The sequence below is a fragment of the Propithecus coquereli genome, unplaced genomic scaffold (genome assembly GCF_000956105.1).
Source record: "Propithecus coquereli isolate 6110/MARCELLA unplaced genomic scaffold, Pcoq_1.0 Scaffold599, whole genome shotgun sequence".
NCBI classification, from domain to species: Eukaryota; Metazoa; Chordata; class Mammalia; order Primates; family Indriidae; genus Propithecus; species Propithecus coquereli.
This window is the reverse complement of record NW_012151940.1, coordinates 740,886-754,142: the sequence shown is the minus strand read 5'-3', so window position 1 is coordinate 754,142 and position 13,257 is coordinate 740,886. Positions and strand designations below refer to the sequence as shown.

The following is a 13,257-nucleotide window of genomic DNA, read 5'->3' as shown; positions in this document are numbered from 1 at the left end:
AGCAGTATTTTGCTTAGGAAATGTTGGCTACAACACACTCTGTTTTTTTTTTTTTTTTTTCCCGAGACAGAGTCTCACCGTGTTGCCCCGGCTAGAGTGCCGTGGCGTCAGCCTAGCTCACAGCAACCTCAAACTCCTGGGCTCAAACGATCCTCCTGCCTCAGCCTCCCAGGTAGCTGGGACTACAGGCATGCACCACCATGCCCGGCTAATTTTTTCTGTATATATTTTTAGTTGTCCAATTAATTTCTTTGTATTTTTGTTTTTTTAGTAGAGACGGGGCTTGCTCAGGCTGGTTTCGAACTCCTGAGCTCAAACAATCCGCCCGCCTCGGCCTCCCAGAGAGCTAGGATTACAGGCGTGAGCCACCGCGCCCGGCCAACACACTCTGGTCTTACCGAGAGTCCTTGCGAGTCCCAGGCTTGTCCTGTCATCCGCACAGAGGAGGGAGGAGCAGCGCTGCGGGGTCCCTAAGCACCGACCACCCGGGACGCAGGCGAGCGTCCCGACGTGCTGTGTTCTTACGTGCGAGGCCCGGGGTTTGGGTCCCCTTCTTCTCCCTGTGCTGTTCGGTTTCCAGAGTTCTGCATCGATCACGTGTTGCTTTAGGGTTAGGGTGAAATTGCCGCCGCTACACCAGGTAGGCCGCCAGCTCCTCTCGGCTGCCCTAACGAGCAGGTGGCACCGGACAGCATTTTCCGCTTAGATTCTAGTAAAAAAGGAAGTTTCACATTTCTCTCTAGGGAGCCAGCAGGTGTCAGCTCGAGTCCCCCCCCCCCCCACCTGCTCCGCACTTAGGGAAACCCGCGGTGCACGTGGGGCGGGCGGGCGCGCGGTCACCCATTGGCCCCTGGACCTTGACCGGTTGCTAGGAGCCGCGTCGTCATGGCGACGGGGCACGCTAACGCGCTGCGCTGTGTCCGGAGGCCGGCTCCCTTGCAGGCCGCACGATGGCGCAGAACCTGTACAGCCCGCGGGTCCGGATCGGCAACTGGAACGAGGACATCTACCTGGAGGAGGTGCGCGGGGCCCCCACCCTGCCCTGCCCCAGCCTCCCCTCTCCCCCTACGCGGGTGCCCCTCCCCCGAGCGCCCGGGAGTGTCGCCTGCTGTCCCGCAAACGCGGGGCTCACGGCCCTGCGCTCGGAGACTCCCCTTTCCGTGGGTCCCTCCGCGCCCCAGCGCGGTGCCTTGGCCCCCAGGCCCGGCCGGGCCTCCCCCCGGCCCAGAGCCCCGCCAGGCTCGCCCTGTCTGTCGCTGAGTCTCACCGTCCCCAGCGGCCGCCCTGGTCCTTCCACTGACGTCGCTCCCTGCCTCGCAGTCCCGGGTCCTACCAGGCGGGGGTCCCGCACGGCCAGTGGGGGGGGGGGGCGGACTTTCCCAGATGGATCATCCCTCATCAGACACCCAAGGGAAAGCTCAGCCGGGGAGGCCTCCAGATGCTGCCTGTAGCTGGAGTAATGTTTATTTCAGGTGATGTTTCTTTTCTTTTTTTTTCTTTTTTTTTTTTGGTGCGTTTTTCATTTTTCTACACCTTCTACAATGAAAGAAAAACATTAAAGTCATGCTAAAACCGTTTCCGCCATTCCCATCGTGATGCTCACATTTCTTTTCTTATGCTCAAATTTTGATTTTTCAACTTGAGGAGTTTCTGACCCCAAACTCTCAGTAATCTGTGTTCTTCAGGGCTGTGTTGAGGTTTAGGGTTCCACGTGTTTTTGTCTTCAACCAGGAGCGCCTGAAAGACTTCTTAAAGAAGCGGGATGAGGGGGGACTTCTCATACAGAGAAGCAGAAGACTGAAAAAGAACCTTCTGAGACCGGTAACTTCACGCTCAAACATTGTTTCCAAAATTCTGTCCAATTGAGTGTGAGTATGTGATAAGCAAGGAAAAAATCTCATAAACGAGCTGCCATTTGGAAAATGACGGTTGTTTTTTTAAAATCTGAAAGCCACGGTGTTTTAAATTCCTTAAGACTTTAGAAACATGAGGCAGCTCTGCTCTTAATTCTGTCTACTTGCATTTTCCACATAAAGAAACGAATGAATGAATCCACGAATAAGTGAGAGGCCCCTTGGTTGGTGCTCAGGAAATCTTCGGTGAATGTTGGATGGGTTAACAATGGAGTCGACTCCCGTAACTCCGGCTTCATTTGATTTCCTGTGGGGTTGTTGGAGGCTTTGCCTGGCGAGGCAAAAGGGAGAGGAAGAATGAATTAGGATTTGGGGGAATCCAAGCGCGATCCTCACCTAAAGGGGGCCTAGTCTGAGCGGGAAGGAAGGTACGGCTGGGAGCGGCCTCGGCACTTGCTGCTGTGGGATCGTGTGGTTCGTGTAACGAACTCCCGTTAAAATTGCAGATGCAGCTTTCTGTGTCCAAAGACGGATACGTCCATTACGGTGACAAAGTGATGCTTGTGAACCCCGACTATGCCGAGACAGAAGCTGACCTGTTCCTGGCCGGGGACCTGGCCCTGAGCATGACTCCAGATGAGATTCAAGCCCACCTGAGTGACGCATTAGAGGTGCCCTGTGGCCTGAGTGCGGTTCAAACCAAGGTCCCGGTCGGCAGAAACACTTTTATCGTTTTGAGGTAGAGAGACTTTAATTTTCAGCTCATTTTCATCATAAATACCTATTTTCACTCGCAGTGTGAGGAGGCGCTGGGACTGAGCGGCCGACCGGAGGCAGAGGTCCTCTGCACGTTTTCCGACCCTCATCCTGCAGGCTTCCCCTGAGAATCACCGTCCAGGGGCTTCGCAGGCCCCTTTCTACCTTAGACAGCGGATAATTGGTAGTTTGCATTCAATTCAAAATGTTTAATTCCTAAGTATTGGATCTGGGGAATGAAAGTCATATTCTGCTTGGAAGCAAAGTGGGTTCTCCCAGTAACATTTCAGGATGCTTTGAGCTCATTTGAGTGCTCTCATTTTCTTAATGTTGCCATGTTATTTTTACAACAAAAATATGTAGTTTAACACAAGGTGGCACTAGATGGGATTTTCTATTTTAAAATTAACTGTTCATTAAAAATGTACTTGAAGGCCAGGTACCTTAGCTCACGCCTGTAATCCCAGCACTTTGGGAGGGCAAGGTGGGCGGATAGCTTGAGGCCAGGAGTTTGAGGCCAGCCTGAGCAACATAGACCCTCCCAACTCAAAGAAATGCACTTGAGGAGATTTTGAAAATAAGCAGTTAAATGCTTCGAGAATGAACAGAGATACAATGACAATTAAAAACTATTGCTAATTCATGATAGTCATGTTCATATTACAAGAATATAGCTGCTCTTTTAAGTTCTTAACTTAGATTTCTTTTGAATACAGGTAATTTGTATTAAGACAACTAAAAATTAACCATAACTTCTGTTTCCTAAAGGACTAAGAGAGAAGATTGTATTAAATGCCTACAATTGTGTTAACCTTGGTTCTCTCTGAAGATGTCAAAGCACTTGACCGGAATTTCTTAGTACATATGAGCATGATGTGTTTAGTCCACGCTAGCCAAAGATCCACAGAGTGGGGTGCAAGGCAGGGATTATGGTGCCAGCCAGATTTTAAGGCCAAAAGGAAAGACCCTTTATTTAGTTATTTAATTCAGTTGTGGTATATAAATACACATTATCAAGAAAGTTGATTATAATCAAAATTGCATACACAAAACATAGAGCTACAGGATGATTTTAACTCAGAGAGTTTACATTGCATTTATTCTCCACTGACAGCACAGACAGAGATGCTGCTGGTCAAGTCCTTAGGTACGGGCAGGACTTTTGCCTCGGGATAACGGGAGGATTTGAAAACAAAATGGTGAGTCATCCCTTTGCATGTCTGCTTTGTAATCGGCCTTTTTTGTTTCCAAAAATAGGCTAATAACTATGCACTGAAGTGGACAGAGAACTCTTGCAGATATGGTTTCAGCTTGCACCTTTCACAGGAAATTTTGGCCCAAATCTTTCCTTCTAACTTCACAAAGCACAAAAAATACACCCTTAAAAGCTAAAGAGTAAGGGAAGAAAGCTTTTGCTACACAGCTGGCAAAAGGCAAAAGTGATTGGATTAATCCATGACCATCTGCCACCTGTCAAATGTTACCTATGCTAGCAGGGTGGATTATCTGACAATTTTTACATTTAAATTTTTGATTATCAAACTTTTGCCTAATATAGGAGAAGAACAATATGAGATGCTTAAGTTTGCTTCAGTCTGGGAGCCTTGGGATTTCAAAAGTATTAATATCATAGTCTACGGCCATACCACCCAGAACACGCCTGATTTCTTCTGATCTCGGAAGCTAAGTGGAGTGGGGCCTGGTTAGTACTTGGATGAGAGAGAGGTTTTTTTTTTGTTTTTGAGACAGCGTCTTGCTCTGTCACCCAGGCTAGAGTGCAGTGGTGTCATCATAGCTCACAGCAACCTCAAACTCCTGGGCTCAAGTGATCCTCCTGCCTCAGCCTCCCGAGTAGCTGGGACTACAGGCACCCGCCACTATGCCCGGATAATTTTTTCTATTTTTTTTTATTTGTTCGGTTAACTTCTTTCTATTTTTAGTAGAGTTGGGGTCTTATTCTTGCTCAGGCTGGTCTCAAACTCGTGAGCTCCAGCGATCCTCCTGCCTCGACCTCCCAGAGTGCTGGGATTACAAGAGCGAGCCACCGCGCCCGCTTCCTGTCTTTGAGTTAGCAAGCTCTTCCAGGGTATTCATAAAAAAATCTGGTGAAAGCAGCGTTCCGGGCTGGTTTCTGATTTTATCGTTGTTTTCCTTTACATGAACAAAGCAGCTTGTGGTTTGAGACGAATGTGCTTTGCCACTTCAAGCCGTGGCTTTCCTGCTGCTCTCAAAGGCACTGTGGCTCTCCCGTCTGCTAGGGCAAAGGTGCGACGTGCCATGGCCCATCCCCCTTTCCCACCCAGTGTCCGGCTCGTTACCAGGTCCCCTCTCTGTCCCTCACTGCTGCTCTCCCTTCGTAATGCACCTCGCTGCCTCCTCCCCACACGGCTCCGCAGTCCGGGCCCCCAGGCTTGGCCCTTTCGTCTGTCCCGACATCAGACCACACTAGGTGGCGCGCTGCCAGATGGGTCTTTTGGAAGCTCATTTCTGGTCACGTCCCATCCTCACCAAAGTCAGCAGTGGGTCCCCACTGCCGCTGCATGAAGTTCCGGCTGTTCGCCGTGGCACTCAAGGCCTCTGCAACATGCGGTGGAGGGGACCCCGCCCTGCCTGTGCTCACCCCTCCGGCTCCCTGGCACCCTGCCTCCCTCCCTGAGCGTCCAGGAGAGCGCTCTGTGCCTCCCTCTGCCGTCCTGCTGCTCACGGCGGCTCTGCCCGACAGCCTCGCCTTACGGGTGCGCACAGGTGCCTCCTTGTTGTAAGCTCTGTCACCGCTTCTGCTAGGTGGGGACCGCTTGGGGACGGTAACTCATTTCTGCCTTCCCCGCAGCGGCTCACGCGCAGCGTTGCGCGTGAAAGGTGCTTACTGAAAAGCCGTCAAAGCTTGCAGACGCCACCCGCACACCCAGGGCCAGGGAGAACCAGCAAAGAGCTGACGTCCTGGACCTTTCGGCCGGATGGGGCAGTTTTGGCAAGGTCATGGGCAGCCCAGCAGCTGACATAAATCCCCAGCGTGGCACCCATTTCAGAGAAGCGTGGTCCCCCTGGAGGCTCACCCATGAATATCAGCTGTGGTGACGTCACTCGGAACATCATCATGCGATTTCATTTCATATGAGTTTCATGCAACATCACGTAAAAGAAATGAAATATCGATCCAAGTCCTTTGCCCCGAAAAAGAGGAAGAGGGGAGCGGGGGATGGGCTGGGAAGGAGAGAGAAGGACTGCGTTTGGCATTCAGAGGGCGGAGAAGTAGTTTGAGGTGCGCACGTGTGCGCTCTTGTGTGCGTGTGTGTTGGTCTCGGCGTTCTGAGATGGCATTTCTAAGGCAGAGGGAAATCGAGCTTTCTCAGACAATCAGCAAGAACAGGGTTTTGAAAACTGCTTTTGAGCTTGCCGTCCAGCCAGCCGCTCGCTGATCTCCCACCGTGTGGCGCGGCTCTGACCTGCTCCATCTGCTGCTGTCATTCCCAGCTGTACTTATCCAGCGACCACAGGAGCCTTCTGAAGTCGTCCAGGAGGTCTTGGCTGCAGGAGGCGTACCTGACGGACGAGGTCTCCTACAGGAGCTGCTGGCAGGCCGCCTTGCCCGACCCGCAGCTCCGCCTGGAGCACGAAGGCTTCCCGGTCCCGGTGAGCGCAGCGCCGGGGTGGGGGTGGTGGTGGATGCTACCAGTCCGCGGTTTACTCCCCCCGGAGCGGGGAGGCACTAACTTGCTCTGTGGCCGTCCTGCAGCAGAGTCTCAACCCGCCTGCTCACTAGGGTCGCCCGGGCCCTGCCCCTGGGAACCGCTGATGCGAGATCAGAAGGATTGTGACACCACTTCCTTGACCCTGTTTTCTTTCAGGTTTCTGTTAAATACTCATTTTTAAACAAATCGATTCCAGGTGCAGTAGGTCAGGCCTGTAATCCCAGCGCTCTGGAGGCCGAGGCGGGAGGATCACTTGAGGTCAGGAGTTCGAGACCAGCCTGAGCAAGAGCAAGACCCCTTATCTACTAAAAATAGAAAAATTAGCCGGGTGTTGTGGCACTTGTAGTCCCAGCTTCTCAGGGGGAGGCTGAGGCAGGAGGATCGCTTGAGCCCAGGAGTCTGAGGTTGCTGTGAGCTAGGCTGACGCCATGGCACTCGCCTGGGGAACAGAGCGAGACTCTGTCTCAAAATAATAAATAAATAAATCAATAAATAAATGAAAGAGAGAAATCGGGAAGTCTTGGGGAGAAACCACGGCCACGGCAGGACAGCCACACAGGCGAGCGCGGTGGTCCACGGGGCAGTGTCACCCTCCTTGTCACTGCGGGACATTTTCTCAGGACCAGGCGCTGTGGGACTGGAGTCTGAGGCGCAGTCCTGACGGGGTGGCAGAGGGTCCGGTGGGCGCAGAGCGGGCCCCTGTTTGGAGGGGCAGAGTCTGTCCTACTAAGCGAGGGCGAGGACGTGTTCGGAGTCAGGGCAAGAGTGCGGCGCTAGCAGGGGGGTTTGCAGGGCTGGCCTACTGGGGCGGCCGTCTGTGGCCCTGCTCACCGTCCCGGGAGTGGCCACAGTCACAGCCCACTCTGAATCCGCCGACACAGCATGCCTGACCCTCCAGCTCTGCCCGGGGACCCCAGCTTCACGAAGTTTGTTCTCTGAGCACGGAGGACGCATACATGATCCACGGTGGAACGGGCTTGGCACGCCTTTCTCTTGAGCCGTCCTTTGGCAAGCTTCTGTCTCCTGGGAATTCCCTTCTGTTGCCACGATTTATAATGCCAATGCCTCAGTTTCCTCATCTGTAAATTGGGGATGGTGATAATCCCCACCTTAGGAGGCTTCGTGGAGACTAAGCGCCTACCCATTTAGAGTGCTCATTAGAAAGCGCCCGGCTCACGGAAGCCACTCACAGTGCCGGCTGTTGCCACGACTGTCGCTGTGGTTACGCCGCTGCTGTTTTCCCGAGACTTGATACATGAGCAGTGTCCCACGCAGTGGCCCAGGCACCCAGACCTCTTTCGCCTGTTGCTAACTCTCCTTATGTCCTGAGGCAGGTCTCCGAGCCTCATTCAGACAGGGTTCCACATATGCAAAGCGGGGACCTCCTCCCTTTCTGAGCGACCTTGCTCGGCCAGTGCCCTGCAGGCGGAGACCACCGGGGGCTCCTGCAGTTGAGGAGGAGCTGGCTGTACTGGCTGCACTGAGGGGAGCTGTGCAGGGAAGCTGGGGGCGGCCCCGCGGGTGGGTGCTAGCGAGGAGGCTTCAGAATTCCGGCCTTGGTTGGGTGGTTTCGGGGACAGTCCCAGGAAGGGGGGCTTTGCTCTGGAGGAAGCAGGGGTAATTCTATCATCAGACATCTCGACAGGTCCCATCTCCAGGGAGGGCAGACAAGAGCAAGGACAAAGCCGTCACTGGTAAAGAAGCAGGTCCTGCATGACTTTGAGGTTTTTCAATAGAAAAACTCTCCGTGCAATTAATATGTTAAGCAGCTTTTCTTTTAAATCTAGTTCAGATTGTCGTGGCTCTTATTGAAATTGTACATGATGATTAAAGCCTTTCCCTTATTCTCAAAAAAAACAAACAAGGAAGCAGCAGCTGCCGTCACTCACAGCAGCCCGGAGACGGGGACGTTTGGTATTTTGAGAGCCGGGCAATGCTGCGTTCTGTCCGTGTTCAGATATGATTGCAGAGTGGACTTGCTTTTCCCTTGACCCATCGAGGTCACAGACTGGCCTTGCCTGACGCAGACATTCTGTGAAATGGACTCTGCTCCCAGGGGACCTTGCTGGGGCAGAGCTGTGAGCGCCGGGCCGACCCCTGCGTGGCAGGACCGCTTTTTCTTTCTCACACGGCTTTTATGACAGCTTACGCGAGTCAGGAATTTGAAATATCTTTAACATTTTTTTAGAGATAGGGTCTTGCTCTGTCTACTTAGGCTGGAGTGCAGTGGCACAACCATAGCTCAGCGTAGCCTCAGCCTCGAACTCCTGGGCTCAAGTGATCCTCCTGCCTCAGCCTCCCAAGTAGCTGGGACTGTAGGCACAAGCCATTACACCCGACTAATTAAAACAATTTTTTTCTGTAGAGATGGGGTCTCACTATGTTGCCCAGGCTGGTCTGGAACTCCTGGCCTCAAGTGATCCCCCCACCTCGGCCTCCTAAAGTGCTGGGATTACGGACATGAGCCACTATGCCAGGCTCCAGGATTTTGAAACAATATATATATATTTTCTGATTATAATATATATTTACTTATGAAAAGTAAGGAAAGCACAAAAATAATAAGAAAATTACCAGTAGTTTCACTTCCAGAGAAAGCCATTGCTGTTTATCATTTCTTTCTCTATGCGAATATATATATATATTTTTTATAGGATAGGACATCATTAAGACATTTATTTTTTTTCATTTAATAATACCATTGACTGTATCTCTTGTTATCAAAGATCTTCTCCAACATGACTTTGAACAATTGTTTCATCACAGAGATATCTACAATAATGTATTTAATCAATCCGTGTGGTTTGACTTCTAAATTATTCCCTGTGTGTGAGTGTGTGTGTGTATTTACATGTGTGTATAGTCACAAGTCACTTAACAATGTGGATACGTTCTGAGAAATGGGCCATTAGTGATTTTGTCCTCGTGTAAACATCACAGAGTGACTTACATAAACCCAGACGGTGTAGCCTACTACGCACCTCGGCTGTATGGTGTAGCCTGTTGCTCCAAGGCTACAAGCCTGGACAGCATGTGACTGTTCTGGGCATTGTAGGCAGCTGTACCACGATGGTATTTGCGTATCTGAACATAGAAAAGGTGCAGTAAAAATACAGTGTTATAATCTTATGCTCATACACGCAGTTCTTTGTTGCCCGGACCGCTGTTGTATCATACATGACCATGAATATATATGTTTATATATATATTCTTTTTACTAAATTGAAATAAATATATAGTATACTTCCAAATTTTTGCCTTTAGGAAATTGGAGGCCTCAAGCCGGAATGCTAACGACGCATTTTCTTTATTTGCAAAGGCCAACGCCCGAGTCCTCATCAATCACCGCCACACGAACCGCGGCCTGGCAGCCCACCGGCACCTCCCGCTCAGGTACCGCACGGAGGGCGCAGCGAAGGGCCGCGGACGGGGCTGGGGCCACGCGCACAGCAAGGGAGCTCGGTTTAAAGTGTGTGGCTGCACGCAGAACGCCCTTCGCTGACGAAACATTGTCGCGTGGGACTGGGACGCCGCGGAAATCCCGCCAGAGCCCCCTTCCTTGGCACAGTCCTCCCTCCCCGCGGGGGCTGCTGGCGCCAGCGGGATCCCGCCTGCCCGAGCCTTGCCCAAACGGGCCGCGGCCGTCCCAGAAACACGTCCCACTTTAGCCAGCGAGGTGCTGAGGCGTCGTTGGGCTATGCCGAGGCCGCCAGGCCCCCGCAGCAGCCTGCCTCCCCGGCGCATCCGTGAAGAACCGACGGCTGCCTGAGGGCGGTTCGGTTCCAGCCAGCGCCCGCTCTCTCCGCTGCAGCACCTACTTTGGGAAGGAAGCAGAGGTCGTGGCGCACACGTACCTGGATTCGCACCGCGTCGAAAAGCCAAAGAACCACTGGATGCTGGTTACCCGGAACCCCAGGAACGACTCGCCCACCATGCTGGACCTGCGCGGACCGCCGGCCGAGGACACCCGGGCCGTGGAGCAGGCCATGGGCCTGAACACGCAGTGACACGCCAGCACATGTGTGTCCTCTCGGGCCCTGCTCTCCTCAAATGTAGCTTTGAAAGAGCTTTAACCCTGGTCACGCCGTGCGCTACTTTGAAGTAAGGTGTGGACTCGCCGAGAGCTGTGTTAGAACAAAGCGTGCCTTAAGATAACCGAATTTGTGGTGGGAGTCTAGGGCCAGACTCCCTAGGTCTGGGCAATAAATAGCATTTGAAATGACAAACAGTGGCCCTTTGTCGATAGCCACATTCTGAGGAGCTCAGCCTCCTCCACTGAGACCCTTCATAGTAGCAGCTTCTGCGAGGCTGTGTGTTACTTTTCAGAGTTCAGTGTTCAAAGACATTATGTAAAGCCATTACATAATGTCTGTGTCACAAAGCTATCAGAGCTAAACCGAACTCAGTCTCTCCCTTAGCTCTGTGCAATGTGCTGAAACATCGACACTGTGGAGCTGTGAGCTGCGGCCTTACTTGGATTTAAAGATCCCGTCCCCTCTTGGAAACCATCCTGCTTTTGTTTCTGCCTCTGACTGAGGAAGTTGGGACCTCTGCCTGACATTAGTCGTGGCACCCCTGTGGTTGGAAAGTTCCAGACAAAATAAATACATATCCTTCCACTTACTTGCTCATGTATTTGTTCTTCACTGAGTTCCTGGGATGCTCTACACGACGCGGCTGCAGCCAGTGCGGGTCGACGCTCGTCCAGGGGGCAGGCATTCTCCATCAGGCACTGCAGGGTCTGGGTGGTTCCACACGTGGCCGTGCGCTGGGTTCACCCTGGGAACCGTAACAATTGCCGACGCCTGGGCCCCAGCCCGGAAGTTCTGATTTACGGGTCTGGGGTGTGGCCTGGGCATCGGGCCTTGTCAATGTCCTTTGGACGGTTCCCACGTGCGGGCACGGTGGAGACTCGCTGCCTTAGGAGGTGCAGGAGGAAACGGGGGTTCCTTAGGGTGGTCAGAAAAGGCTCAGCCTGGCTGCGCATTAGAACCGCCGGAAGAACGTGGACAGAGCCCAGTGCCCGGGCTGCACTGGGGCCGTGCCACCAGAATGCCTGGGGTGGGACTTAAGGAAAACGCAGATGCTTGCCCCGCCCCAGAGGGTCTTGTTTGATTGGTTGGGAGTGGAGACCAGGTATTGTTGTTTTTTAAAACCTGCCAGTTTGTTTTCACGAGCAGCCTAGGTTGAGAACCCCTGGCTTGGCTGAGAGCAGAGCTGGGTTTGCCTGCGTGACTCCGACGGGCAAAACCAGGACCCAGAGGCAGGCGGGTTGGGCTCCATCTGGGGAAAGACATTTTTGACGGTCTGAACTGTCTGCAATTCCGGTGCGTTCTTGCTCCCACCACGAGGTGTTCCCGGAAAGCCTTCCGACGACAGCGGGAGTCGTGTTCTTCCTTGAACAACCCTCCAGTGGTTTCTTGACCGAAGCACTGAGGGGCTTCAATGCCACCAGGAATCTGCACCCCGGACCAAGTGTGCACGCGCGTGGTCAGTGACGGCCACCTGGCCGACGGCGGTCGTGAAGCGCGTCGTTTTAATGTACACGCTGAATTCAGGGAGGTTAAGATGCGGAAAACAAAACCTGTGCGTCTCACAACAGACGAAGCACACTCAGTGACTGGAGAGCGAGCGTCTGACCTGAGAGGGCTCTCGCGCCGCCATGTGTCGTCTACGCGCCAGCGCCGCTGCCGCGGGGCTGGGGAGCACCTCGCAAAGCCATCGAGGGCTTTTGTGGTCGCTTCCTTATTCCATTCTCAGCACGCTCTGGCGTTGGATTGTTCATTGCTGTGGCCCCCTTTCCTGAGAGACAGCTGTCGACCGGATGAATGAATCAACAAACAAACGAGTCCATAGCTTTTACGGAGGGGGAGCCGGGCTCGCTCACCTTTACAGGTGGGTGAGGAAATGGTCCCAGGTAGGGGGAGGGACACGCCTAAGGCCATCGGGAAGACGGAGGCGGGGTCCCAGGAGAACCCCACCCACGGATGTCAACGGCTGCTCAGGAGCCGGGGCTGAGGAACCTCGAAGTTGCCCAGGTACCCTGGAAAGTGGAGCTGGGTCAAGGTCCACGCGGGTTTTGACATCTGGAAGGAGACCAGGTTTCCGCCCTGCTGGCTTGGCCTTGTAGTTTTCCAAGTGGCCACAAGGTGTCAGTGCGAACAGTGCTGACCAGCCGACACTGGTCACTGCTCAACTGTTGAGCTTAATTCCAAAACATGAGGGCATTTCTAGTTTCCAAAACGTACATTTTAAGAGAGGAAAAACCGTAAAACCTCCATGGCCAGGGTATCAGTTAATTTTTTTTTTTTTTTGGCTTCATTAAAAAACCGGTGTATTAGGCACGTGTAAACCCCGCTTAGAACAGCATTCCGAGGGTTGCGCCAGGGAAGTTCAGGCTAGAACACAGCCCCTGCGGGACTCTTCGCAGACGTTCCGTCTGGAGCCTGGAGTCCCCCCAGGAAATTGTGCCCTGAGCCCAGGTCCGGGGTTCTGTGTGCGGCGCGATCTCCACGCGCTTCTGCCGCCCGCCTGCCTGGACGCCGCCTTTGCAGCAGGCCTGTGTCCTCTGCCGGGCACCAGCTTCCTCTCAGGTCGTTAGAAGATTCAGTGAAACAAGACCATGCACTGGGGGAGGCAGGAGGAGACGATGATTCTGAGCTCTGGCTCTGGGGGCGGACAACTCCGCGTGGACCTGGTCACTTCCTGCCGTGTGGCCCGTGGAGGACGTCGCACCTCTTCGCGACTCCATGTACTCACAGGTTAAAACTTAATCTCCGTGTCCCCCACGTTCAGCCCGGTGCGTGGCCCGTGCTACTCAACGTCACTTCTTCCTTCCTCTGATCTCACAGGCAAGTGAAAGCTCGGGGTGGGGTGGCTCAGTGAGCAGCGTCGCGCGTGAGCAGGTACTTCCCTGTCAACAGCACCGGCCGCTCTGGACTCCAGGCCTGCATTTG

At 53.3% G+C, this 13,257-nt stretch overlaps 1 protein-coding gene across 1 annotated transcript; it reads left to right on the top strand.

The window, feature by feature from the left end:
- Nucleotides 1-950: 950 nt before the first annotated feature.
- On the top strand, nt 951-10,308 carry LOC105822145 (chromosome unknown open reading frame, human C15orf26). The gene is made up of 7 exons (XM_012659101.1): nt 951-1,019; nt 1,732-1,821; nt 2,360-2,592; nt 3,724-3,808; nt 6,084-6,242; nt 9,621-9,694; nt 10,113-10,308. Exons 1-7 carry the CDS (start codon nt 951-953, stop codon nt 10,306-10,308), a joined length of 906 nt encoding a protein of 301 aa, XP_012514555.1.
- The last annotated feature ends 2,949 nt before the right edge of the window (nt 10,309-13,257 follow it).

Excerpts from the sequence above, each read along its gene's own strand:
- LOC105822145 (XM_012659101.1), top strand. The coding sequence starts at position 951 with ATGGCGCAGAACCTGTACAGCCCGCGGGTCCGGATCGGCAACTGGAAC. Across the intron at positions 2,593-3,723 it reads AACACTTTTATCGTTTTGAG|CACAGACAGAGATGCTGCTG; the intron begins GTAGAGAGACTT and ends CTCCACTGACAG. Across the intron at positions 3,809-6,083 it reads GAGGATTTGAAAACAAAATG|CTGTACTTATCCAGCGACCA; the intron begins GTGAGTCATCCC and ends TGTCATTCCCAG.